This window comes from Phyllostomus hastatus, unplaced genomic scaffold, assembly GCF_019186645.2.
Source record: "Phyllostomus hastatus isolate PE091 unplaced genomic scaffold, TTU_PhHast_1.1 phas_contig_159, whole genome shotgun sequence".
NCBI lineage: Eukaryota > Metazoa > Chordata > Mammalia > Chiroptera > Phyllostomidae > Phyllostomus > Phyllostomus hastatus.
In genome coordinates this window covers 24099554-24123776 of record NW_025333640.1, presented here as the reverse complement: position 1 = coordinate 24123776, position 24223 = coordinate 24099554, and the positions used below count along the sequence as shown (strand labels likewise).

At 44.2% G+C, this 24223-nt stretch overlaps 1 protein-coding gene across 4 annotated transcripts in view; it reads right to left on the bottom strand.

Moving 5' to 3' along the window:
* Positions 1–441: 441 nt before the first annotated feature.
* The window catches only part of LRBA (LPS responsive beige-like anchor protein), a 513768-nt gene continuing 489986 nt past the window's right edge, over positions 442–24223 (bottom strand). For all 4 annotated transcript variants that reach the window (XM_045831330.1, XM_045831331.1, XM_045831332.1 and 1 more), the window contains 5 exons: positions 23529–23696; positions 7434–7535; positions 6199–6395; positions 2829–2980; positions 442–1574 (listed from right to left, as the gene is read on the bottom strand). In XM_045831330.1, coding sequence (XP_045687286.1) covers positions 1484–1574; positions 2829–2980; positions 6199–6395; positions 7434–7535; positions 23529–23696 — 710 coding nt within the window. In that variant the 3' untranslated portion in view covers positions 442–1483. The remainder of the gene's footprint in view (positions 1575–2828; positions 2981–6198; positions 6396–7433; positions 7536–23528; positions 23697–24223) is intronic.

Genomic DNA, 24223 nt, shown 5'->3' with positions numbered 1-24223 from the left:
GTGACTGGGTAAGTTCTTCGATTCTAAGGTGTACTTTACCATCTCTTGTTTTTCTTTAATGGTTTACAAAGCCAGGGTGGGTTTTAGACTCAGGATACAAAGTTCCTCGTTTGGTCCTTTGGGGGATAGAGGCCTAGCGTTCTCCTTTGAACGTCTCTCAAAAGAGGGGTGTAGCCAGAGGAGCCCTGTTTCCGCCCCGCTCCCACCCCTGGAGGGTTTCTGTTCAAGGTCTCTCTCCCATTGGTGGTTCAAACTATGACCCAGAGTTTGACAATGTTTTAAAATTGAAGCGATGTTTCTAACAACTCAGTGACAAACGTATTTTTCTGTCAAACGGAGCTGCTCACGCCAACCCTGTGCTTTCTGGGAGGAGCTGGGCATGCAGACATGTAAAAGGGGCCGCCGGGTACGCTGCGAGAGAAGCAGGCGGGCTGCCCAAGGTCACAACATACAAAGAGTTTATTTACGCAATACAGGCCTTTTCTCAGATATGTTTCACAGAATTCCACACAGCCATCTACTAGAAAAGTAGAATTACACAACACCAAAATAACATTGTTTCTCAGTACAAACTGCTAATCAAAAGGGAGGGGAAGATAGTTTAATAACAAATAGAAGGTAAAACAGGTGTTGCTTATTGCAGCACCTGGGAGCCTCTGTTCTCAGACCCCGGGGCGGGGGTGCGAGGCTGATGAGGGAGCTGCCTCAGTGCGTGGGCGTGGTCGGACCTCAGGGGTGAGCTTTGGTAGTTGCAACGTACAGAAAAACAACTGTGAGCCCACGACCATTGCCATCATTTCATTCTGATGTGCTAGGAAGAGGACAAACCAGGAAAACATTGTAAATATTTCACACCTGCTGTAACGTTAGATCCTTTAAGTTAACCACAGAGTAAAAGAGCTTCCCTCAAAACCACAATTTTCTAGGTCTAAAACATGCTTGAAGAATAGCTAGAAATAATTCACTGAGATGTTTTAAATTACATTTATCATAATTTAAACATTACTATTTAAATCCCAGAAAGTTCAGTGCTTAAGAAGCACAACTGTTTGGAAAAATACAGGACCGAAAGTACAGCATAAAATCCCCCCGTCCCAGTATTATAACCCACTTCCCGATGATTAAAGTCATTTATCTCTCAAGATTACAGATAAGTGGGAAGTGTTTTTCATAACGTAGCTAGAAGAAGTGGTTTTACTCACTCCACTGTGTATTTCCATAATTGGTGAAAATAGACTTCTCATTATGACTAAAAATAGAGATTTTTTTAAAACTACAGAACCCAGCAGCCAGTTTTCTGCTTTGCTATATACCTCCCCCCCAAAGTCAAGCAAAGTCTACAAAAATAGCAATTAACTTTAAAAAATATTTTGCTTTAGAGCAAATTTAAGTTACATTCAGAGGTGAGCGCCGTCTCAGAGAGAAGGGTGCTCGGGTGCTTCCCCCGCGGCGGCGGGCGCAGGGCCGCTGTGCAGCGCCCCTGTCAGTAGCGGGTCTGGTATTCGTGATGCCACCGGTTGAAGTCGTTGTAGAACACAACGATGCTTCCTGAGGCCATGCCGGAAATGATGCACCTGGGAGAGGCAGAGAGAAGGCGGGGCTTATCCACCTGTTCATCTCCTAGGCATCTGCTACTCAAGAACCAACTGCCCTCCCCAGATCTGCACAGTGAACGTAGAAGACGGAGGTCAGAGCCCATCTCTGGGTGGCCGACGTACAGCCCTGAGCAAGCCTGGAGCTCCGCCCCGACAAGGGTCCCAGCCACAGCTGCCTTTCTGTGCAAACGCAGCCCCTGCCCGCGGGGTGAGTCGGTAGAACCTGGTGCGGGAAGCAGCACGTGTGGCGGGGGGGCATTGCTGACAGGCAGAGAATCAGGGAGGAGGGCTGTGCTGACCACGAGCTGAGCGGGGTCTGTTGGGAGCTCAGTCCAAGCCCCTTGTGCCCTGAGCAGGGCCCAGTCCTCGCAGCACGACTCCCTGAGGCGACTGATGGGGACAGGGCTGCTACCCGCTGTCCTGTCCCTGAGTGGCCGGTGCAGGCAGAGAGGGGGCTCTCGGGCCACAGCCTGTTAGATGGTCTCTGGCTGAGTCCTCAGTGGTCCTATTCAGTACCCTCCTAATACGTCAGACCAAAGTTAGAAACTGAAACGTGTTGCCAGGCAAAATACTCAACAGGAGAGACACACAAAACCTCTAAGACATAGAAAGCAAATACATAGTAAAATGGCAAGTCATTGCTTTATATGTGAGTAGATTAAACACCTCAGGCAAAGGGCAGACACTGGCAGAAGGGGTAAAAATCGTGACCAAAGGTGCGCTGTCCACAAGAGACTCCCGTGAGCTCTGAGGACACAGACAGGTGGAGGGAGGAAGGGTGGAGACAGACAGTCCCTGCAGACAGCCCTGGGAGGAGGGCTGGGTGGCCACACCGGTGTCAGACCGAACAGGCCATAAGTCAAAACCTGAGCTGACAGACCAGGACACTGGGCATTGAGACGATTTACCAGTCCCTCAGAGGAATCCCCACGGACAGGGACACAGGCATCCTATTTCAGCGCGTCAAATGCATTAAGAAAGAGGCATGTTAAGAAATACAAAAAGCTTAGTGGCGATGTCACAGGAGCCCTCGTCACCCCAGTCTTGTCTAACCCGCGAGAACTCGGCCTCTGTCCGCAGCGGCCGTGCCTCCGAGAGAAAACCATGCTTGTCAACAAGTGTCCCGGAAACCCCAGCATTCCTTGGCTTCCTCACTGCACAGGGGACCCCCACCCCTACAGGCCCCTCTGCGGTTTGTGCCACCGCCCTCCATGGCCCACGAGTCCCGAGTACCTCTGGTCGTAGGACAGGGCCATGGCCCGGATCCCAGCGTCGCAGCCTGGGTAGGCGAAGAGCTGCTTGAGGTCCGACACCTGCCAGACCACGACCACGCCACCGTCCCCTCCGGTGAGCAGGTACTGCCCGTCCCGGCTCAGCTGCATGGCCTGCGAGACAGCAACAGCCTGGTGAGAACTTCGGCCCAGTCTGAGGACCTCCTACTCGAGCAGCTGCTGCAGCACAGGGCGGGGTGGGGGTGCTCCTGAGTGTTTAGGAAATCAGGAGTCATGGGAAATTTTGCCATTTTTTCAAACTCAGAGTTCAGCTGCGTGTTGTGGGCTGGGACCAGCCCTCCAAACCGAGGGGCCTCTCGGCACCTCCGCAGCTGTCCTGGGGACAGGCGAAGTGCTCTGTACCCCGGCTGACCCCCTATACTCGGGAAAACCCTGCTGCCCTCCCTCGGGGCTGCAGCCCAGGGGAAAGGGGCCCACAGGGCTAGCACCTTCGCTAGGCCTGCAGGGGTCCTGCAGCCAGAGAGCCCCGCCCCCCCTGGGCAAGGACTCCCCAGGCGAGGCACATTCTTCGTGCCAGGACTGCCCGCTGCCCACAGGGCAGACAACGGACTCGTTCTTCAGTCCTGTAAAATGGGCCAGTGGCAGACCAGTGCCCGTTTTTATGACTTCCTACATTTTTTTAATGCTTGAGAAAAATATTTCATGACAGCAAAATTTATATAAATTCTAGATTTCAGCATCTACCCACAAGGGTCCCAGAACAGAGTCACCCCGCTCCTTGACAGCAACGCTCCCCCACACCTGCAATGGAACAGAGCCTGCGGAGCCTGACAGTCACCGTCCGTCCCTCACAGAGACCGTATGCCCACGCCTGCCCCACGAGCTAACCCTCATGCCCTTCCTCTGCTCCGCAGCTTTGCCTGGCTTCAGGGGGCGACGTGGGACTTCGAAAAGCTGCCGCAAACACCTGTGATCTTCTGTCCACGGTGGGAACACAGACTGTACTGGCAATGCCAGAAAGACTAACTCTAGCTTCTGATAAATGTACTTACAGAGTTTTAGTGTGGTTGCCTTAGGTCTTTAATCTACCCTTTGACAAACTTTTTTAAGTCACAGAAAAGTAAGGATTGTCTCGTAGCCATTCAATTCACATAGATGCCAACTCTTTTTTAGTGGTTGCTTAAATATAACTTACTGTCAAGAATACACACACAAAAAATATAAGAAATAAAAACCCACGTGTGGAAGACAGTTGCGTACGAGGATTCTCTAAATCTAAACCAAATGAAACGGTGAGGTTTTTCAGTGTAACTCCCAGTCTGTATCCTCGTCCTCCCGTCACTTGACAAACGGCGATCTCTAGGGGGTGTCTGGGAAAGGCCAGGACGACCAGCACCGATAATTATTTGCTACACTTATAAAAGTCAACTGATGAAAACCCATTAACCTTCTAGATGTGGTTCACTTGAGTTTTATACTTCAGGCTTTTTACTGGGTAAGTGCTAAATTAAGACAAATTAAAACCATTAATCTCTAACTCTCTGTTTCAGTAGAGTCTAACCCTAGTTCTGTTTGGAATTATGTTAAACCTGGACTTCTAGGGCTATCCTTTTATCAGCCTCCAAAACATGTGAACAGGGCAGATGCCTGCCAAGGTGAAGAAACATTTTCTCGTGAAGGACTTGTCACATCCCCCCGAAGGCAGGAGCCAGGGCATCCTTTCCAGAACAGCATCCCGTCCTCCAGCCAAGCCCGGCTCCCAGAGACCAGGATGGTGGCGCTGGAGCGGTGGGCTGAGGTGAGAGACTTCAGGATGCCCGCAGGGCCGTGGTCCTCTCCCCCTCTGGCCCCCAGGGCCGCTGCTCTGCGGGGTGCAGGGCTCCCAGAGGACCCAGCGCTGGGGGAAGGGCCTCCTCCGGCTGCACAGCAAGGAAGGCTTCCCCGGCAGTGGGCCCTGCAGTCTGGGGCCTCCCCGCCCCACCCCCTGCCCCAGCTTCCTTCTCCTCTCCCCGCCAGGCAAGCTCGCTCATCACACAGGCCACCACATCCTAGTTGGTGTGACAAAGTGCAACGGTGTTGGGGGAAAGGCAATGGGTTGTTTAAGCCTAAGACCCCGTGGGAAATATTAGAGGGACGCACGGCGGTGGGACGAGGGGGACACCGGTGTGCGGGAGCGGCCTGCAGCGAGCCTCCGACTGCAGCCTCGGCTCGTGCCCGAGCCTGTGGCACTGGCGTGCCGCAGAAATTGTTGCAGCCGGCGAGGGATTTCAAATTATTTTGCAGATTTATTAGCGCAGCTGACAATATAATCGCAACTCAAAGTGACAGATGATCAACATTATTATTCTAAAGAGGAAAGGAAAACCCTCCGATGTGTACTTGGTTTAAATGAAGTATTACGGGCGGAAGTATTACGGGCGGAAGGGAGAAACCGGCAGAGCCCGGGCGTCTCCGGCGCACCGAGGGGAGGGCGGGGCCGGAGGTTGCGTCACTCCATCTAGGTCTAGGGGTTTTGTTCCAGGCCTGTTTTTACCTGAGAGAAGGGGTGACCGGACTAGACCTCGGGGAATTTTTGTCATCTGAGTCGCCCAGGGTCGGGAATAGCCATCACTAAAACACACAGGCTGCCTGGAAGCCGCTCTCAGAGGGCGGAGACCTCGGCGACCCCGCCCCACCCGTTGGTCCGGCACGCACGCACGCACGCACGCCCAGCCCCGCCCCAGAACCACACAGACTGCAGAGCGCACTGCCTCCGCCCAGGGGGACCGGGGAAACACGGCTCTCCCAAGGGCAGCCCTCACGCCTTGCTTCAGCCCGACGCTTACAGAGGCCAGAGGGTCCACCAGCGTTACCGTTGCTCGCACAGCAAAACGGAAAAGCGGCCTAATTCACAATGAATGTGAAGCCCAACTCTCTTACCTTGGCAAGTTCGGGTCTTCTTATCCACCGAGAAGTCAAGCCTGAAACTCGATGCTAATCCTGAATAGTCTTAACCCGCGCCCCCCACCCCCCGTCCTTAGCCTACAGAGAGGGGACAGTCACAGGTGTCCTCTACTGCATTAGTTTAGATTTCATAATCAGAAAACGACGACGATGTGCAGTTAACTTTAGAAACAAAAACAAAAAAAAATGAGCCGTGACCTTGAGCAGCCTCACAGCGGCCCCAGACCCAGAGTGTCCCAGCCGAGCCGAGTAGCCAGCCCCACTGGACACGCAGGGCTCCAGGAGGCACGCGAGCCATGTCTGACAGCCACCTCTCTCTTTTTGGGCATGGAAAAGAGAATCTCAGAAACTCAACAGAGGTTTCTTTAAGGAGCCCTCTGCCCCCTCACCTGAAGGTAAACACTCAAGAAAGCCTGCAAGGCACTCACCCTTATGTTATCATTGGTTTCTGTAGTGGCCTGGAGTTTCCCGTTTACGCTGAAGGTACAGAAGAAGCCGGTTTCGTAGAATATGACACAATGACCTTCTCTCGAAGCCTGAATGAGTTTCGGCTTCAGGCAGTTTTCAGGACCCTCCAGAGTCCTCAATAAGTCCCCATTCATGGAATGTATGAGACACGGTCCTTCTGAAGACAGAGCAGAAACAAATGGCGGAATTCATTTTCACATGGGAACAGAAACACGTGACCTGAGTCGTGAGCACAGATCAGAGTGTAACAGAACCACGTCACCGTCACAGAAAGCCTTACAAGGTACACGTCTGACACGGGTCGTTCTGCAACTTGTCCCCTGCGTGCTGGCCAGCCCTCGCCTTTCACTTGGGAGAGGAGAAAGCTGTCTTACACGTTCAAGTTCATTTCCCCTTAAGAGATAGGGAGTTACTCTATGAAAGTCACTATGCCAAGAAATTATTAAAAACTGGAATTTTAGAAAGGAACAGGACAAAAGTCAAATCCGAGGGGAGCTTCCAGGAAGGCTGGGCTGCTGTCGGGCCCACTCTGGCTGGCCAGGGGCCCTGGTGGTGGCAGCACCGGACCTGTGTGGGGACAACTCACAGGGCCACCCCCGAAGGCTTCCACAGTCCCCCACACCCCTGCTCACTGCTCTGCCCAGAGAAGGTCCCTGATGTTACCATCTCACTGTCCCCTCCCAGATGAAATCAGGGATCCTTTGTCACCTCTTGGCAACTGAGTCCACTTCCCTCCTGCCCCCCCCCCGCCCCACCCCCAAAGCACAGAGCAGCACCTGAGGCTACCAGCTCCCCAGGCGGACCCCCGCTGAGATGCTGGAGGGAGACTGGGAAGAGCCCATACGGATCAGAGCTCCGCAATCCCGCCGTGTGCTGCATGCAAAACAGAGGAGCCGGTAACCCTGCCTCCGGCAGGGACTTGGAAGTTAGAACCGACGGGGTCAGGAGTCTCCCTTCCGGTGCGAGGTAGGAGCGGGTCCGGCCAGAGCCTGGGGCACGAGCAAGTGCACAGAGGGGCTCCTCGCTGCCGCCTCCTCCCGAGAGCAGCGCAGCGCGGGAGAACCACCGGCGCTGTCCAGTGCAGCAGCTACTAGTCCTGTGTGAGCGGGCAGTGCCTGAACGCGGCCCGTGCCGCCACGGAGCGGAACCCAGACAGCGCACACACGTTTTCTGCAAGTGCCACAGACAGACTTACCCGTGGAACCGCTTAACACCAGCCCGAGCTCGGCGCAGACAGCCGCGCAGGTGATCTCGTAGTCGTGGCCCGTCAAAATGGCCCGAGGTGTGGTGGTCCCGCCTTTAGGAAAAAACACACAGAAAGGACCAATTAATTCCAGTTCCTGCAGGGGGTTACCCCCTCTACTCAGATTAAATAACCAGCAACTTGGTCCTAGTTCCCATAATGTCTAACTCTTTCACTTCTAATTTGGGAATTTGTCCAAAAACACTATTTTAGAAGGAGATCCAAATGATAAGTCATAGTTGGAGGGCCACGTGTTTGCTAATTTTTAAATCATTAATTATCCAGCAATGGCTGAAACCTCAGTGTACAGTAAACCAGAAATCTGCATTATAAAATGACTCACATACTTTCCCGAAACAAAACAAGCCCCGTGACTGGGAGGTTTATGGAGGGATGACTGCAAAAGTCGGGACTACGGCTAGGCTCGATTCGCATTTCAAACAGCAGCACCGCCTGGTCCTCCCCACCTCCCTCCTCCTCCTCCTCGGTGGGCCGTAGTGGAGACCGTGAGAACCGGGGTTCATGCTGATTCAACGCAGCTCCTCTCTGAAACATCTATCACCCTCACTGAGCTTACATGTTTTCCTGATACGTAAATCTCAGAGTATATTTCCCCATGATTCAGTCAAAGAACAAAGGGAAAAAACCTCTTACATGTTATTCCGCTGACAGTACTTGAAAATCAGGGGAGGGGTGCAGAAGCCTGAGGAGGACCCCCCTCCCCGGGGATGGGCACTGTTGCAGGCCCAGGGGATTGGCTAAGAAGAGACCCACGCCGTGACTGTCCCCCAACAGTAAAGGAAAGCGATGATGGGCCGAGTCTGTGGCCTGACGCGTGCGGAGCCCATAGGAGAAGCCGAATTCCACATTCAAACTGAAGGATACTGTTTTAACACCAAACCAGTCCTCTACTATTATGTGAGTCACTAAGGACCAAGACACAAAAAGCCTTTTTATAAGTGGGACTGGGGAGCCGACTGTTAGCGTCTCGAGATTCCCTGGACCTGGACCGGTGTTGCAGCTCTACTGACAAGTGGCACTGTGCATCCAGACGGGGCTGATGTGCCGGAAAGTGGGGCGCTGCTTTCTGCGGAAAAGAGTGACACGCTGCCCTGACTCAGACACCTGGCTGTCCTCGAACAGTCGTGCACTGAGGAGAGAGATCTGGGAGGTCAGGGAAAATCCAGCAAAAAAACTTTGTCCTTGGAAAGACCAAAGAATTAACTCCAAAGCAGTGGTTTCTTCATGGGTCAACAGGTTCTCTGAAATGTCATGCAAAACATATGTGCATGCCTATGTCGGTCTGCAGGGGCTGGGGGAGGCATGGAAAACGGGTTTTACGGGGTGCGCAGAGATCCACGACCAAGAGCAGGCGGGTGCCTCTGCTGTGAGACACCCCCGGGGAACCTGCAGCTCCTTCCCGCCCGGCCTGGCACACGATGCCACAGGGTGGCACAGGGCCCCCCAGGACAGCTGTGTCCGCAGTGTCTGTCGTGGCTTTGGAGATGGCGGTACTTGGGGGTGAGATTCAAGTAGGGGGGCAGCACGTCCCACTCTGCGAGACCCCAGGGCTGGCCCGAGCGCTCTGCCACAGGCGGAGACCTCAGAAGACCCAGGGAAAGGCCAATGGATGGGCGCGTAAGGTTGGTTTCATTTCATTCCAAGTTTAAAAACTTCTGTGTAGGTTTTACCCTGATTACAAAGTTTTACTTGACATTTTCCAAATAAATAATTTGTCACAAGGGCACCTTTTTTTCCCCTCAAAAAGTATAATACAAATTTGGGGAAATTTTTAAGAAAAGAAAGTACACAATTTAAGTTAATCTGAACTACTTAACTTTCTGTTAGAGCTAAGACTTGCGACTGAGAAATTGATGTTACGTTTTTAAAAAGTTACCAGTACTTTAGCCTCTCTTTCATATACCGTATTTTTCAGATTATAACATGCACTTTCCCCCCCGAATTTGGGAGGAAACTGGGGGGGGGGCGTGCGTCTTATAGTCCAAATGTAGCTTACCTGGCTCGCTGGGGTGGGGGCGGCAGTGAAGTGGGGTCACAGGTTATTAAATATTTTACCACACTTTTTGCTTCAAAATTTTTTTTCCTATTTTCCTCCTCTAAAACTTAGGTGTGTCTTATAGTCCTAAAAGTACGGTAGGTTCATATAGAATCATACAGGTTTCTCTCTTTCCCAAGATCCTCTACATTCCACAAAAGTACCTACCATGTTATTTTTGAAATTAATGCTTAATTATATTGGTAACTCATTTAAATCAATAATTAAAATCATTAAGATCTAGGGCGTACATTTTCAGCGACTGTTCCTTTTCTGTTTTAGGGGGCGAGTGGGTGAGATGTGTGTTTTCATTTGAATGGTCTTGGAATCCCTCAGTGGCGAAGGCAGGTCCAAAGGGCGGCCGAGGGCGGCCTGAGCCCAGCCTGAGCGCAGGCCGGGTGCAGGCCAGGTGCAGACCAGGCGGGCGGGCGGGTGCCCCCGCAGGCACGGAGGACACTGTCACCGAGGCCCGTCAGCGCTCACTCTTGGTTTCCTAGATCTAGGAGTATTTTCTCAGGAGTGCGGGGAGGAGGTGAGAAGGCTGCTGTCAACTGCATTTCTTTAATGTAGAGTTGACATACTGAGAATTTCCTCTGCCTATAAAGCTGCAGTTTAGAGAGCCTCATTGATCGACCCCATAAAGTGGGTTAAGGCATGAGCATTCCTTTTTACAAACTCATAATTAAAATTTTAATAAATACGCTTTACTTGCCAAATACTACTTTCCAAGTATCCACACTATACCAATCATTTTTCCCTCCAAAAATCAGAAGACACACACACACTATGTAATTGCAAAACTGAAAAAAGGTTTTTCTTTTCCTAGGGCCCAATCTCCAAATAAAGAACTGTTCAATGCTAGGAACTTTGGCTTCAAAGTTTGGCAAAATGTTCCCTAACCCAGGAAGCAGGTCAGACAGTTCAGGAAATACAGGGGGGAAAGGAAAAGAAAAACAACAAATTAAAAGCATAAGGGCAGACTTATAATCACCGGGTTCTTCTCAGGTAGCTGGTTTCACAAACACTGACTGGATTTCCAGTAAAAAGATTTGTGTTATTTAACTTCCCTCCCTTTAGGAAATGCACATTAACGGCCTTTAAAAATCCACCTACGACACATGGAGAAATGTCACTTCCTCCAAGAAAAGCTGTTTCCAGTCCTGGTTTAAGACGGACCTTTGCATTCCCTTACAATCTGCTGTGTGGGCTGAGTGGTCTTTTTATTTTCTCATTAAAAAATCTGTACTTGTTGGATTTTTACAAATGCCAAGAGACCAAATATTTTAAATATTAATATTTTGCTATAGCAAATAGAATTATACGATATGGGATGTAAACCCAATAGGTCCAAACTACACTCGACAGTTATTTCTGGAACCACTGCTGCAATGGGCAGGGCTGTCATCAGAGGGAGAACACAGGCTTCACGTGTGGCTCACAGGATCTATACCTCCATGGGCACGCGGTTACACAAACCCCCGATTCACAGAAAGGAAAAGGCAAACCTTCCCGCGTGCAAAGCCTAGAAACACGATCTAGGAAGCACCTAACTCCTCCTCTCTGCAGCGCTCACTGAGACCTGCTCCTCCCAACCACTTGTTGGTGCACAGTTAATACTGGGGGTGGTCGCGGACTCAGCTCAGAAAAGACAATACTGGCCATATGTTACTTTTTCAGGGACCCCCAAAGCTATCACCATCTCTCACGGAAGTTTCTGAAACAAATAAATAATGGGGGGAGGCAGAGTCTTCTGGAAAATATCAAGCTAATTCTATGATAAAAATTTGCAGTAGTTAATGGATATAAAAAGTCTCCCCTTTTACTTTCGGAGATAGTAGGATCTACCAAAAGTTCCACCCCAAAGAGGAACAGACTCCCTTGGGAACCTTTGAAAGCCTTAGTGCTGGAAAGATCGTCATGGCTTTCAATACAGCTGAGAGAAAAATTTCTCTTGCTGCTAGTTTAAGGGGCTACACTTCAAACTCATCTTAAAGAAAACCAGAAAGAAAAAGAGGACAGACTCTAGGACTGCTTTGAAAAGCTGGGGCAATTACTTCAAAGGGAAGGGCGCCTTTGTCCAGACAGCAGGTTTACGATGACTACTGATGCAAATCCCAGCCAAAGGCTGAAAGGGATCCTTGGCGCATCTTTACAGATGGCCTCAAAGGAGGACGGACAAGGCGAAGGAGATTAAAGACAGCCCAAACCCTGCCTTGGACACCTGCGCACACCAGTTTTCACCGACGTGCTCTTCTCTGTGCGTGGCACTGCGTAGCACCACCACCTTACACACCCCCACCCCCGCACGGGTTCAGCCTGCGTGTAAGCCGTGCCAGACCTCATAATGCCCACTCAGCATTTACAGTGGATCTGTGTTTAAAATATTAGGTGAAATGTTTTACACCATTAGGCAGAACAACAAATGTTTTTATTTAGAGGGCATTCTTGGGTGCCCTCATAGTACTAGGTGTATTTCTCTCTCAGATGGACTCTGAGCCACTTAAAGCTGTCCCTGAGAGGAGGAGAAGAGCAAACAGTAACCTCTTTAGTGTCCTGCTCATTAGTATCCAATGAGGAAAATATTTCAAAAGCTCTGTCTCCATCAAGGCAAAGGGGATTCATAATCCAGGTAAAGAGAGACCTGGCACACGTTTCTGGCAAATTCCAAGTCACATTCTAAAAAATGAATCAAGTTCTTGGTATTTCTGGCCTCATCTCCTCAGTCTTATGAAAATTAAAGTACCTTACAATGCATTGTGAAGTTCTCATTAGCCATTTAAATACGTTTTTAGCAGTGAGAGAATCCCTTCACCCATTCACCATTTTTTAATACATCAATTATAAAACAAAGTGCAGTTCAACATTTCTTTATTCTTAGTTTTGGAGAAATGAAACTAGTTCTTCCACTTAATACTTAGCAATTTTCAACCTTTTCTTTTAATCTCATGGCACACATAAACCAATGACTAAGATTCTGTGGCATACCAAAAAATTTAGTTTTTGCCAATCTGACAAAAACGTAGGTATAATTTTGATTCATTCACACCCAACAACTATTGTGGCATTGGTGGCCGTCATTTGTTTAAATCTGACAGTCTCAGGGAAGAGAGGACAGTACCCCTGACTGAACAGTGAGGTACTGCGTGTTTTAAAAATTCTTGCGGTGCACTGGTTGAAAATAGCTGGTTTAGAAGATTCCTGGGCCAGAAGCTAACATTTCCCATTTGTTTACTCATTTATTCCTATAGTCTTAATCCACTTTGTAACATTTATTGGGTATATATTATGTGCGATGCATTGTGAAATCAAGTAGGGGAGTAAAATATGGCCTGTATTTGTAAGTGACTTGATTTTAAATGGTCACTGGGTCAGGCTTTGTTGAACTCCCCGTAAACCTGCAAAAATATATAAATAAATATATATAACTATATGTATAATTGGAAAGTTCCAAAAGGCATACTATTACAGAAGTCCAAACTATTATAGCTGGATTTTTAAAAATTAATATTTAACATCAATTAATAAAGTCCTCAAATGAAAACAAATGATATAATTTTCCACATTAGTAAAATCTAACACCAAAATATGAAATTTGGCTTTGTTAAAAAAAATCATTTCAATAGAATACCCATTTCAAAAGAAAATATGTTAAAAAACCTAAATGCATAATTATTATATATACCTTTAAAAACACTATTGTACATTATATGCCAGTCATTTCCTAAAGATGGATAGTTCTGTGTTGCACGTGCCTTTTGTTCCATCGTAATTACATTCTGACTACTCGAGAGCATTCATTGAGGAAAAAAATCATGTAAAAATTGAATGCTCAGCTTTCTCACATGGCTCACCATAATGGTAAATCAAGAAAGAAAGTGACTTTTCTTAAGTGGAAATGAGGCTAGTTGTTAAATGTTTCTTAAACCTGTCCCATTCACATCGTAATTTTTGTCTTAATTTTTATTGAATTTATTGGGGTAACACTGATTAATAAAATTACAAGGACCCTCCAGAAAAAGTCCAGTGATTGTTAATATAACTACAACAGTTTACATGGCTGGATGCCTGTGGACAGACCTCAGCATATACGGGTCTCAGGACTACAATTCCCTAACACATCGTCTGTCTATTGTATCGTCTGCTCCCCACCCAAAGTCAGGTCTCCTTCCGTCACCACTTATCCCCGCTTCACCCTCTTCCACCGCCCCACCTTCCTTTTTCTCTGGTGATCACCATGCTGTTGTCCGTGACAATGTTTTTCCTTCATCTTTTGCGCCCAGCCCCCGAACTCTCCTTTTCCCTCTGACAACTGTCAGTCTGTTGCTCTGCACTTCCTAATTTTTCAATGGGCATTATACACTATGATTTAATTATGCAAAGAGAAACTGTATGAAATTTGTTCTGTTCATTCTATCTCCAGCAACTCTTCCCCCTCCTCTCCATTCATCATGGTCTCTTTGGTGAAAAAAGCGTTAATTTGGTTAAACATATAGACTACAGAAGAAAGCTGTAGCTACATTAAGGGTGTGGCAACCATCAGGTAGTAAATTTGGGTAGCTTCCTCTTGTAAATAATATTAAAAGTATTAATGCAAGACAAGATAATATTGGTATACAAATTAATTATAATTAATAATCTTGGTTTATAATCTTTTCCCTAAGATATATGTAATTATATATAACATACACGGTATATATAGTTTATATATATAAGTTTATGACAATGGAATCATCCTTTAAGACTACATTAGAAAATGGATTTGTATAAATATGCACCTATAATTGTATACATAAAGTATAACCCTTAGTGTGTAATTATGAAAAAATACAAAATCCTATCATGACATATACTTTCATAAGAACGCAGTATAACAAAATCATCTCCATATTGTCCTTCGTAGCTACTGAGAGCTTTAGTGAGTGACAGGGTTGCATCACATGGTGTCCACCCTAGAGCCCAATTAAAGCCACGCTGAAAACACAACGCAGCGCAGCTCAGTGGTTAAGAACGGTGCCGCTGGCCTAAAGACCTGAGTTTGGACACAGGCTCTGGCACTGCCTGCTCTGTGACCCGCCCTGGGCGCGTTCTCATAGTCAGAGTAGGACGCAGGAGCTTCAAGGTCAGGAGAAAAAGTAAAGGCATATTTATAATCCTTCTGCACCTCAGCTCTAAAACAAGGGCAACAGTAGTGACCACAGAGGACTACTATGGGGATTAAGGAGCTAGTGTGTGAAGGGCTTAGCACGGTGCCTGGCGTGCCGGGAGCACCCTGTGAGGAGGAGGAGCAGCAGCAGCAGCAGCAGGATGCATGTCTCCACCCTCTGCTGCAGACACTCCTTTCAGCAAAAGGACAGTATCTAATTCTGTGCTGCTTAACGCCAATTAGAGGTGGCTGTTACTATTATTGTTATTATTATTATTATTATTATTATTTTGGTTGAGGAAGAAATAGACCTTGATTTCTAAAAATTATACTTTGATTTCTCCCATTCATCCTTTTCTTAGACTTTCAAACCTTACCTGACCATCCATGTACATTCTGATACAACTAGTATCTAGAAGCCTAGAGCAGGAAGTGAAGGTACACTGTAAGGTACATTAGGTATTTTTCTCCCAAATATCTTTACTGTCTCGGATTATCAAAGTAATACATGCTTATCAAAAAACATTAAGGTAAATTAGTACATTGTAAAAAATATGATGAAAAACTGCCTCCAAAGTCCACTATCCATCTATAAATAACCACTGCTAACATTTTGCTGGCTACCATTCCAGACACTTTTCTATGCAAAAATATACAGAGAATACAGGGTATACACACACGGACAGAAACACCTAAAATGTACTGTGCACAGAGGTTGCTGATCTTTTACACTTAACACCACCAAGAGCACGTCCTTCCATGTCGCTGTCACAGACTCGTACGTTAATGGCTACACGGCGTTTCATCGTGTGGATCTATCAAACTTATCTGATGTACTGCTCAACTCTTCCTCCTTTCTCGAGATTTTTCATTTTTGATTCCCCATTGAGAGGCTTGTCTCTGGCTCTAATTCAATGATAGCTTTATAGCTGCATATGGGTGCCTAGTAACATAAACAGTATAAACTTCTGCATCCAAGTTGGAACAGGTACTGAAATGCAACCTTATCCATATTTGCTGATATGCAACATGAAGATTATGATTTTATGAACAGTAATCAAAATTTGAAACTATTTTTATCTATCCTAAATACCCAAGTCACATGAAATTCTTTGTAATATGTCCTCCTTAACATTTTTAAGCTTCCTTTGTCAAAGATACATAAATTAGGCTCTAGTGAAAACTATAGAGGGTTTTCACATCCTTAGCTATTTTGCAACATTCTGGATTTGACCCCAAGAGCAAAGGCAACAGGAGCAAAAAATGAACAAGTGGGGCCTAAATCAAAAGGAAAAGCTTCTGCAGAGCAAAGAAAACCATCAACAAAATGAAAAAGCAAGCTATGGAACAGGAGAAAATATTTGCAAATCATACATCTGATAAAGGGTTAATAGCCAAAATATTTAAAGAACTCATACAACTCAATAACAAAAAAAAACAAAACCCACCCCAGAAAAACAGTATGATTAAAAAATGAGCAGAGACCTTGGCTGGCGTAGCTCAGTGGATTGAGCACGGGCTGGGAACCAAAGTGTCCCAGGTTCAATTCCCAGCCAGGGCACATTCCTGGGTTGCAGGCCATAACCCCCAGCAACCGCACATTGATGTTTCTCTCTCTCTCTCTATCTCCCTCCCTTCCCTCTCTAAAAATAAATAAATAAAATCTTAAAAAAAATGAGCAGAGGATACGAACAGACATTTTTCCAAAGACATACAAATGGCCAACAGGTACATGAAAGGTGTTCCACATCATTAATCATCAGGGAAATGCAACTCAAAACCACAGTGAGCATCACCATAACACTTGTTGGAATGGCTATTATCAAAGAGACGAGAAATGAAAAGGTTGGCAAGGATGTGGAGAAAAGGGAACCCTTGGGCACTGTTAATGTAAGCTGGTGCAGCCGCTAAGAAAAACAGTTCAGAGGTTCCTCAAAGAATTAAAAACAGAACTACCGCACAATCCAGCAATCCCACTCCTGGATACTTATCCAGAGAAAACACCACCACTAACTTGAAGACACCGGCGTCCACTGTGTCCAGTGCAGCATTATTAGTAGCAGTCAGACATGGAAACAACCTAAGGGTCCAGTGGTGGACAGATCGATAAAGAAAACGTGTTTTATTTATTTTTTTATTTTAATTGTTGTTCAAGTACAGTTTTCTGACTCCTACTGAAAATGTGGTTTATATACCCAGCGAATATTGTTCAGCCATTAAAAAAAAAGGAAAGGAAACCTACCACTTGAGACAATATGGACAGACCTGGGCATCATGCTAAGTCAGTCAGGCAGAAAAAGACAACTACTGTAGAATCAAATTTATATGAGAAATGTTAGAAAAGAAAAGAACAACAACAAAAAACCCCTTGTAGATACAGAGAACAGACTGGTGGTTGCCAAAGGCAGGAGTGGGGGAAACAGGCAAAGGCAGTCAAAGGCACAAACTTCCATGTATAAAGTCAGTCAGTCCTGCGACCATAATGTACAGTGTGGTGGCTGTAATTAACGCTGTACTGTATATCTGAACGTTGCTAAGAGAGCTTAAATGTTCTCACAAACGGGGGAAAACTGTAACTGTGTGGTGATGGATGTTAACCAGACAAATTATGGTGATCATTTTGCAATATATACAGACATGAAATCATCATACTGCATGCCTGAAACAAATATAATGTCATATGTCAATTATCTCTTAGTTAAAAAAGGAAACATCCGGGCCCCACCGACCCCATGAAATGGAGCAGTCTCTCAGTTGCAGGAAGTTACAAACTACAGTAAAAAAAGCTCAAAAGCTCAACAGTCATGAAGCCCTGTGCCATGAGAGGGAGGATGAGTTCCAAGGACTGTTTTTTCAAATCCAAAAATCAGAAGTCTGACTGAACCTATTTGAATGCGAGAAAAATTAAAAGATAGGGCAATTGCTACTTTGTAAAAGAAATCAACAGAAGCATCTAAATACTTACTTTCATGTAAAAATGGGTCTCCATAAATTCTCAGGAGTACCTAGAGCACAGTATGAGGCACATCTGCACAAAGCTGTCATATAATTCTTCTAACGAAGCCAACTCTTTAGAAGGCGATAAAGTCAGTCTAATATGTTTTTCCAGGAGGTATCAATTAAATGTATCCTTAGTAGTTCTATAATAATGTCACACACACACACACACACACACACACACTCATGCAATATTCTAAAAGCGGAAGAATCCCGTTCAGCTTACAAAGCGGGGAGAAAGTAGCTTACTATTTCAGACCATATTCAGTCCTAATTAAATGAAAGAGGACATATGGAATTTTCCTTGAGAGCCTATACAACCACGATACTTAGTTGACTACAGAGAATCTGTACCTTCTTAGATTAATTCCAGCGTTTGTTTGAAATTATACTTCCTATCTGAGCATAAAGTATTAGACAAACAACTTTCTTTGGGGTGGCACTATGCAAGTCTACGTATAAAGACACTCAGTTTCAATTTGAGGGCATAAATCATCAGTTCTTCTGTTCTCATATTTATACGGTTTTAGCCTACAGGCTGAATGGTATAGTCATTTTTCTCTGCAACTAAACAAGGTAAATAAATGTGATATATTGGCACATCACCCCACCACTCTGCATATGGTGCACATTAGGGTTGTATTCATTTGCCATATGAATATAATTCCTTTTACCACATCTACTATTAGTTACAAGCAGTAAATACAGAGTTGTTTTGCTGGAACTTGAGGGCCTGCATTACATCATGGAGCACTAAACATCCTGCTCCTTCTGGAGAATTTCATAGATGTAGTTTTAATGTCACCTGAACCCGAACACTGCCAACATATTGTTTCAAACCCTACTTGATGAATTCTTCAAAAAAAAAAAAAAGACGGGGCAGTCTTAGTGTTAGTACAACAGTGCACACCAAAACCAGAGCCACAAGGAGAGCTCTTGATGAGGCACACGCGAGAATGCACGTTCTTGACAAAGAGGCGAATCGGGAGTCACGTCCCAGACGGGAAAAGGCTGCTTGTTGCAAGCACTGCTTTCACATCCAGAATCTAGTGAATGTAAGAAATCTAAAAGTATCACCCAAACGATTTTCTCCAACTGCGGCTTACTGAAGACCCGCGATCAATGACAAGAATTTCTATCTCATGACAAACTGTGATGCTTTGTTTCATTAGGCATATATTTTGCTTACTTTTTCCTTAAACAGAATATTTATTATTGCTTCAAATTCATGTCAGCACAGGGCAAAAGAAGGAAGAAAGTCAGCTGTTCTACAAACTCATGGTTCAGCACAAATGCACATATCTGGACATTTGTGACCCATAAATAATATTTGCATCACAGGCATTAAAAACAAAGTCCACCTGTCTTATCAAGGAGTGATTTCCCGATCTACAAACAGTAAGTGCCCAAGTGGATCCAGCAGATGGTGCTCTAGGACATGCACAGTTTGTGTCATGGCTACCTTATTTTGGCAAGACAAAGAATAAGGATTTATCAGTGGCTTCAATAAAACTTAGTAGGCTTTATGATAAAAATAACATAATTTCTAAATATGTGCACACACTATACATATGCATAAGACATGCACGGGGGCAACCAGTAAATAATTCACACCTGGATGATACAACTTCTGTTACCGACTTGATGAGTAGTCTATATACATATCAGTGGTATTTATGGTCATATGGCAAGATCATTCTAAATTCATTAAAAAAAAATTTAGAATGCCTTAAAGTTAGAATTCATTTTTAATTATAGCAGGAATGTCTCATTAGGGTGATACTAGTAAAATTAACAACAGTAGGATTTACGGTAATGACTGGAGTGATTGATGAGAGTCTAACAGAATGAAGTTTTAGACAGAGAAAGAAAGCAGGGCGGCTATGGCATACAGTACTTTAACAAACAGCTCTGTGGTCTGTTAGTGCGAGCCTTGTGGTTAATAAAACCTTCTTTCTAATTAACGGTGCTGAAATATTCTTAAAGAACAGAATCCTGGTGTTATAAAAAAAAACCTAGTTGTTTTTTTTTTTTTCAGTAGACGCCATTCCCATAAAGGAGAAAGCTGACATAGATTAGCATGTCTGATTGCAGAGAGAAAAAAAAATGCCACCTTTCAATCAAATCAAAAACAGAACGTGAGAATGGAAAACTACTTTACTGAAATACTCCACACACAAATCTGTGCAACACCCTCCCAATCAGCAACCATTCGCTTCTAAAGCTAAAAAATTGTGGCTTTCAAGAAATTACTCAGATACATAAAAATACTTAAATATTTACTATTAATAAGCATTTAATTTCATGATCTATTAATATAAAATGGTGGACAAATAACAACCGTTTTGTAAATTTTTATCTTCCTTTTAAGATCATTTCAAAGTGCTAAAGTATTTAAATGTCAGTGGCATGCACTGGGAAACATTCTCTCCACCATTTGGAAATGGACAGGCTGGGCAGACTTATTTAAAAGGAAAAAGGAGTATTTCAAGAAAAGCCTTTCAGTGGACAAGATCTGGTCCTGAAACACACAGGGCACCTGGGCAGAGAGATGCTCCCAAACAAAAAACACCTTTCACTGAAATGTTTTTGGTTGAATTTACTTAAAAAATTCACCACTAAATGGAATCCGACCTCAATTTTCTTCTCATTCAGAAAACTGCATTCCACAGGAAACAACTATCGCGAGACGGCAGAGTCAAAGATGGAAACCTATGTGCTGCACGGGAAAACAAGGCTGTTGCCACAGCATCTCGGCAGACTGCATAGAACACGTGCGTCCTTTCACCTGCCCCAAGTGACACTACGTGCAGATTCCACCCCGTCAGAATTAGCCTGATGTTTCCCAGGCAGTTTTCATATTAATATCGTGCGACGTGATTTAAAAAATAGTAATAAAGCTCTCAACTTTACATACAGCACTAAGATTAGTAGAAAATGGTGTAGGCTTATGACCCTAGCAAGTAAAATTACTAGCCTCATTGTCATAATTTTTAAAATAAAAACAAAAACAAAATACTTGAATGAGACCTATGAAACACAGAAAACGCAACAGCCTAGTTTTCTTTAATTTCCCCATTTTCCCTTCAAGCAGGAAAAAGCCTAAATTCAAACATTTAAGTGGAGGCGCGGCGTGCGTGCAGGGACCACACCGCAATCACAGGTACACAAGCCTGGCCATCTCTGAAAGGACGGGCGCACGGCCTCCGACAGATGCGACCCGGGAATGAGCACAGCCCGAAGTCCTCATCTGAAAGCCTCTGACTCCTGCGGCTGCATCGAGGAGCCGTCAGAGAGCCAGAGGCTCAGAAAACCCGATCCAGCTTGCACGAATGCTTAAAACACACGGTACAAATGTCTTTTTTTTTTTGTCATTTTGTTTTGAAAAGCTTAGAGTGGCTTGTTCATTTTTCTATTCTAATGTGTGGAAATTCTCATTATGTGAAAAAGTGCCTATTTGTCTTTCTCCCAGATTCTCCCTTCAAAGCTAAAGCAAAATTAAATTGGGACATCAGACACTAGAAAAAGGCCAGAAAGGACGAGTTTCCCTTTGAGAAAGGTAATTTAATTTAGTCAAGATGCATTACAATTTTCTAAAATTTTTATTAGCTGTGCTGTTATGTTGTTCTTTTATTTTCTTTGCATTTCCAGCACTGCTAGGAGTTAATGTCCACCATACTGCAGACAATGAGAGGGTACAGATGAAGTGCTTTATGAAAAATATAACATTATAATATATACTCTAATGCCAACAAGATGGTGTTTGTGTGGTGATTTATTTGCTCTAAGCATCCAGGGCTTCTGGTAACACCTTAAGTCAGTTACTATTGTTGCTTTCATTTTGCAGACAAGACAGAAGGACCACAGCAAAGCTTAGAACTCAGGTTTGTTTCACTCCAAACTCCAGAATGTGGTCAATTCTACTTGATGCATTTTGTTAGAGTACATGGATGTAAAAATCATCTCTAGGGTGATTCATAAAGTATTGAGATATATAAAAATATATTTCATTCTTCTGGAAAAGCTGAGTATTTTTAGTTTTAAAATATGCTTACATCTGTGCAATGTAACAATTACCTATAAGTGTAGCTATAAGCCTTTAGCTACTTCTCAGATTACAGATTGGTAATAACATATAGAACAAGATTAGGTTAAGGAAAAAAAACAAGAAATCCATTTTTTTCTTGCATTTGAATAGCTATATGTGCATGAAACATCATGCACTATTTCAAGGCAAGAAGTTCTTCCTTAATTTTTTTCAGATAAATAACAAAATGATATGTTTATTACCTACGTCAAATCTAGGTTTGCCTGAATTCCTTTAGTGAATCTCAATAACTGAGTTTGTAGACACAGGAAAAAAGAAATCGCAAGTAGTGTCTCATCCTAAAAGGTCAGAAAGGAAAAGGAGTGGAATCTGAGGATCCACAATGAAAAGAACATGAAGTGCTTTTCAAAAGAATGTGAAAAACGAAATCCTTAAAGTTTACATATTTTAAAACATTACCGTAACTGTATATAAAATGGACATGTCTGTGTAAATATGTGAAATACACACATGCACACTAGCCCCCACATAGACACTCCCTAAAATCTGATCACAGCTGTATTATCCATGACATTGCAGCTTTAAAGTTATTTTTCATATTCTGTTTGTATAGGGAATTACCTGTGACTTGATTAAAATATGAAATACACAACAGAGGTTCACTGCATAAAAACCACTCCAAACAAAATACAAACAAAGCAGAACCAGCTCTGATAAAATCCTTTGCACAGACATCTTTTAAAACTGGACTGGCTTTCAACGATAAGATTTCACCTTCATACACACAGCCCACATTTAATGAGCACGACGTGAAGATGTCAACCCAAAATACGACAGACTCTGACGTACTCGGACGGTTCCAGGATCCGGGCCCCAGTGACGGAAGTGCCACAGGACTCAGGTCAAGTAACTGGGAACTACACGATCCTTCCTTAACCAAACGCATGGCGATTTGCTTTGCATTAAGAAACTGTAAATATTTAAGAGCAGCTAAAAAGCTCTGCCTTGTGAAGTAAAAATCTAAAGCTATTTTTGCAGGAACTCTTCAGTGTTGTCATAATCATTTTAATTAAATTCTCATTTTTCAGGTGGTCCCTTTAATTGTTTTTTCCTACTTCTTAATGTGTTTTTCTAAAGCCATTTCTTTTCTGCAGCTGTGTGCGATTGGTTTTAATGGTAGCTGCTTCCTTTTTTGCCTTCTGTGAATTACAATTTTAAATGGTTACACATTTTTTGTTTTACTGCCTTCAGCATAGTTTCATAAAGATGTTTAAGGCTGTTGGTGAACATTTTCATTTCCCATCTGAAAAACCAAGAGCCATTTGAATATTCCATATTGGCCTTTTATGACCTGCTTTACTTTTAATATGGAAACGACAGCATATTTTTTATAAAGACCGGTTTGTTTCCATGAAATCATAATTTCTTTTGCTCTTTTAAAATATGAATTCAATAAACAAGATAATATGTGATTGTACTTTTTATGTTTATCTTATTGTTCATGAATGAAACACCTCGATTCTATGTGACGACAGCCATTTACAATGAAGAACTGGCATTTTCAGACCATGAGAATAACTTATAATATGAGAAATCAGGTTTCACACTTGGATGTGAATTATCAGTGGACACAAAATGTCAATGATGAGGCTATCTAGGTATTTCTTAAATTTTAAGTTAAGAAATTAAAACTACTTGATAATCCAGTTTCACTTTCATGATGATGAAAAAGATAAATTCACTGAAAAGTGTTATATTGCATGTTGCTTATAAAAGTTTACTTATAAAATAAACTGCACTTACTGCCTGGGTTATCTCCGATCCCACTGCTTTTCCCGTTCCAGTACCAGAGCAGAAGGGTTGCATCACGTGATCCTGAGAGAATGTAGCAATTTCCCCCAATGTATGACTCAGAACGGGTGAGGCAAGTGACGACATCCCAATGGCCAAACACAACTTGAACCAATTTGCCTGAAAAACAAAACAATTTTCTTTAAAATTGCTATTAATTTTTTAAAATTCCCAGTGAGCATTTCACTTAGTAAGATCATAAAGCCTTATTAACTCAGATTCTGATAATTCAGATTTTACAATAATATTTGATCTAGTCTGACCTAAAAGTTTTCTTTGGGTAGTAACACTAACAAAAAAACCCCAGTTGAATGGTGATAATAGTATTTTTGAAAGGCAAAAACCATTTCTTGCTTTTTAATTTAATTAAGTAATGTTTATTTATAGAGAAAGGGGAAGGGAGGGAGAAAAAGTGGGAAAGAAACATCCATCAGTCACCCCTTGCATGTGCCTGGACAGGGGACCGAACCCACAACCCAGGCATGTGCCCTGACCAGGAATCCAACCAGCGGCCTTCTGCTTTGCCAGACGATGCCCAACCAACTGAGCCACCCTGGTCAGGGTGAAAGGCAAAGCCTAGTTCAATTCAAACAACAATATTTAAGGACCATGAGACCATATCATTATAATAGCTACTATAAGTTACT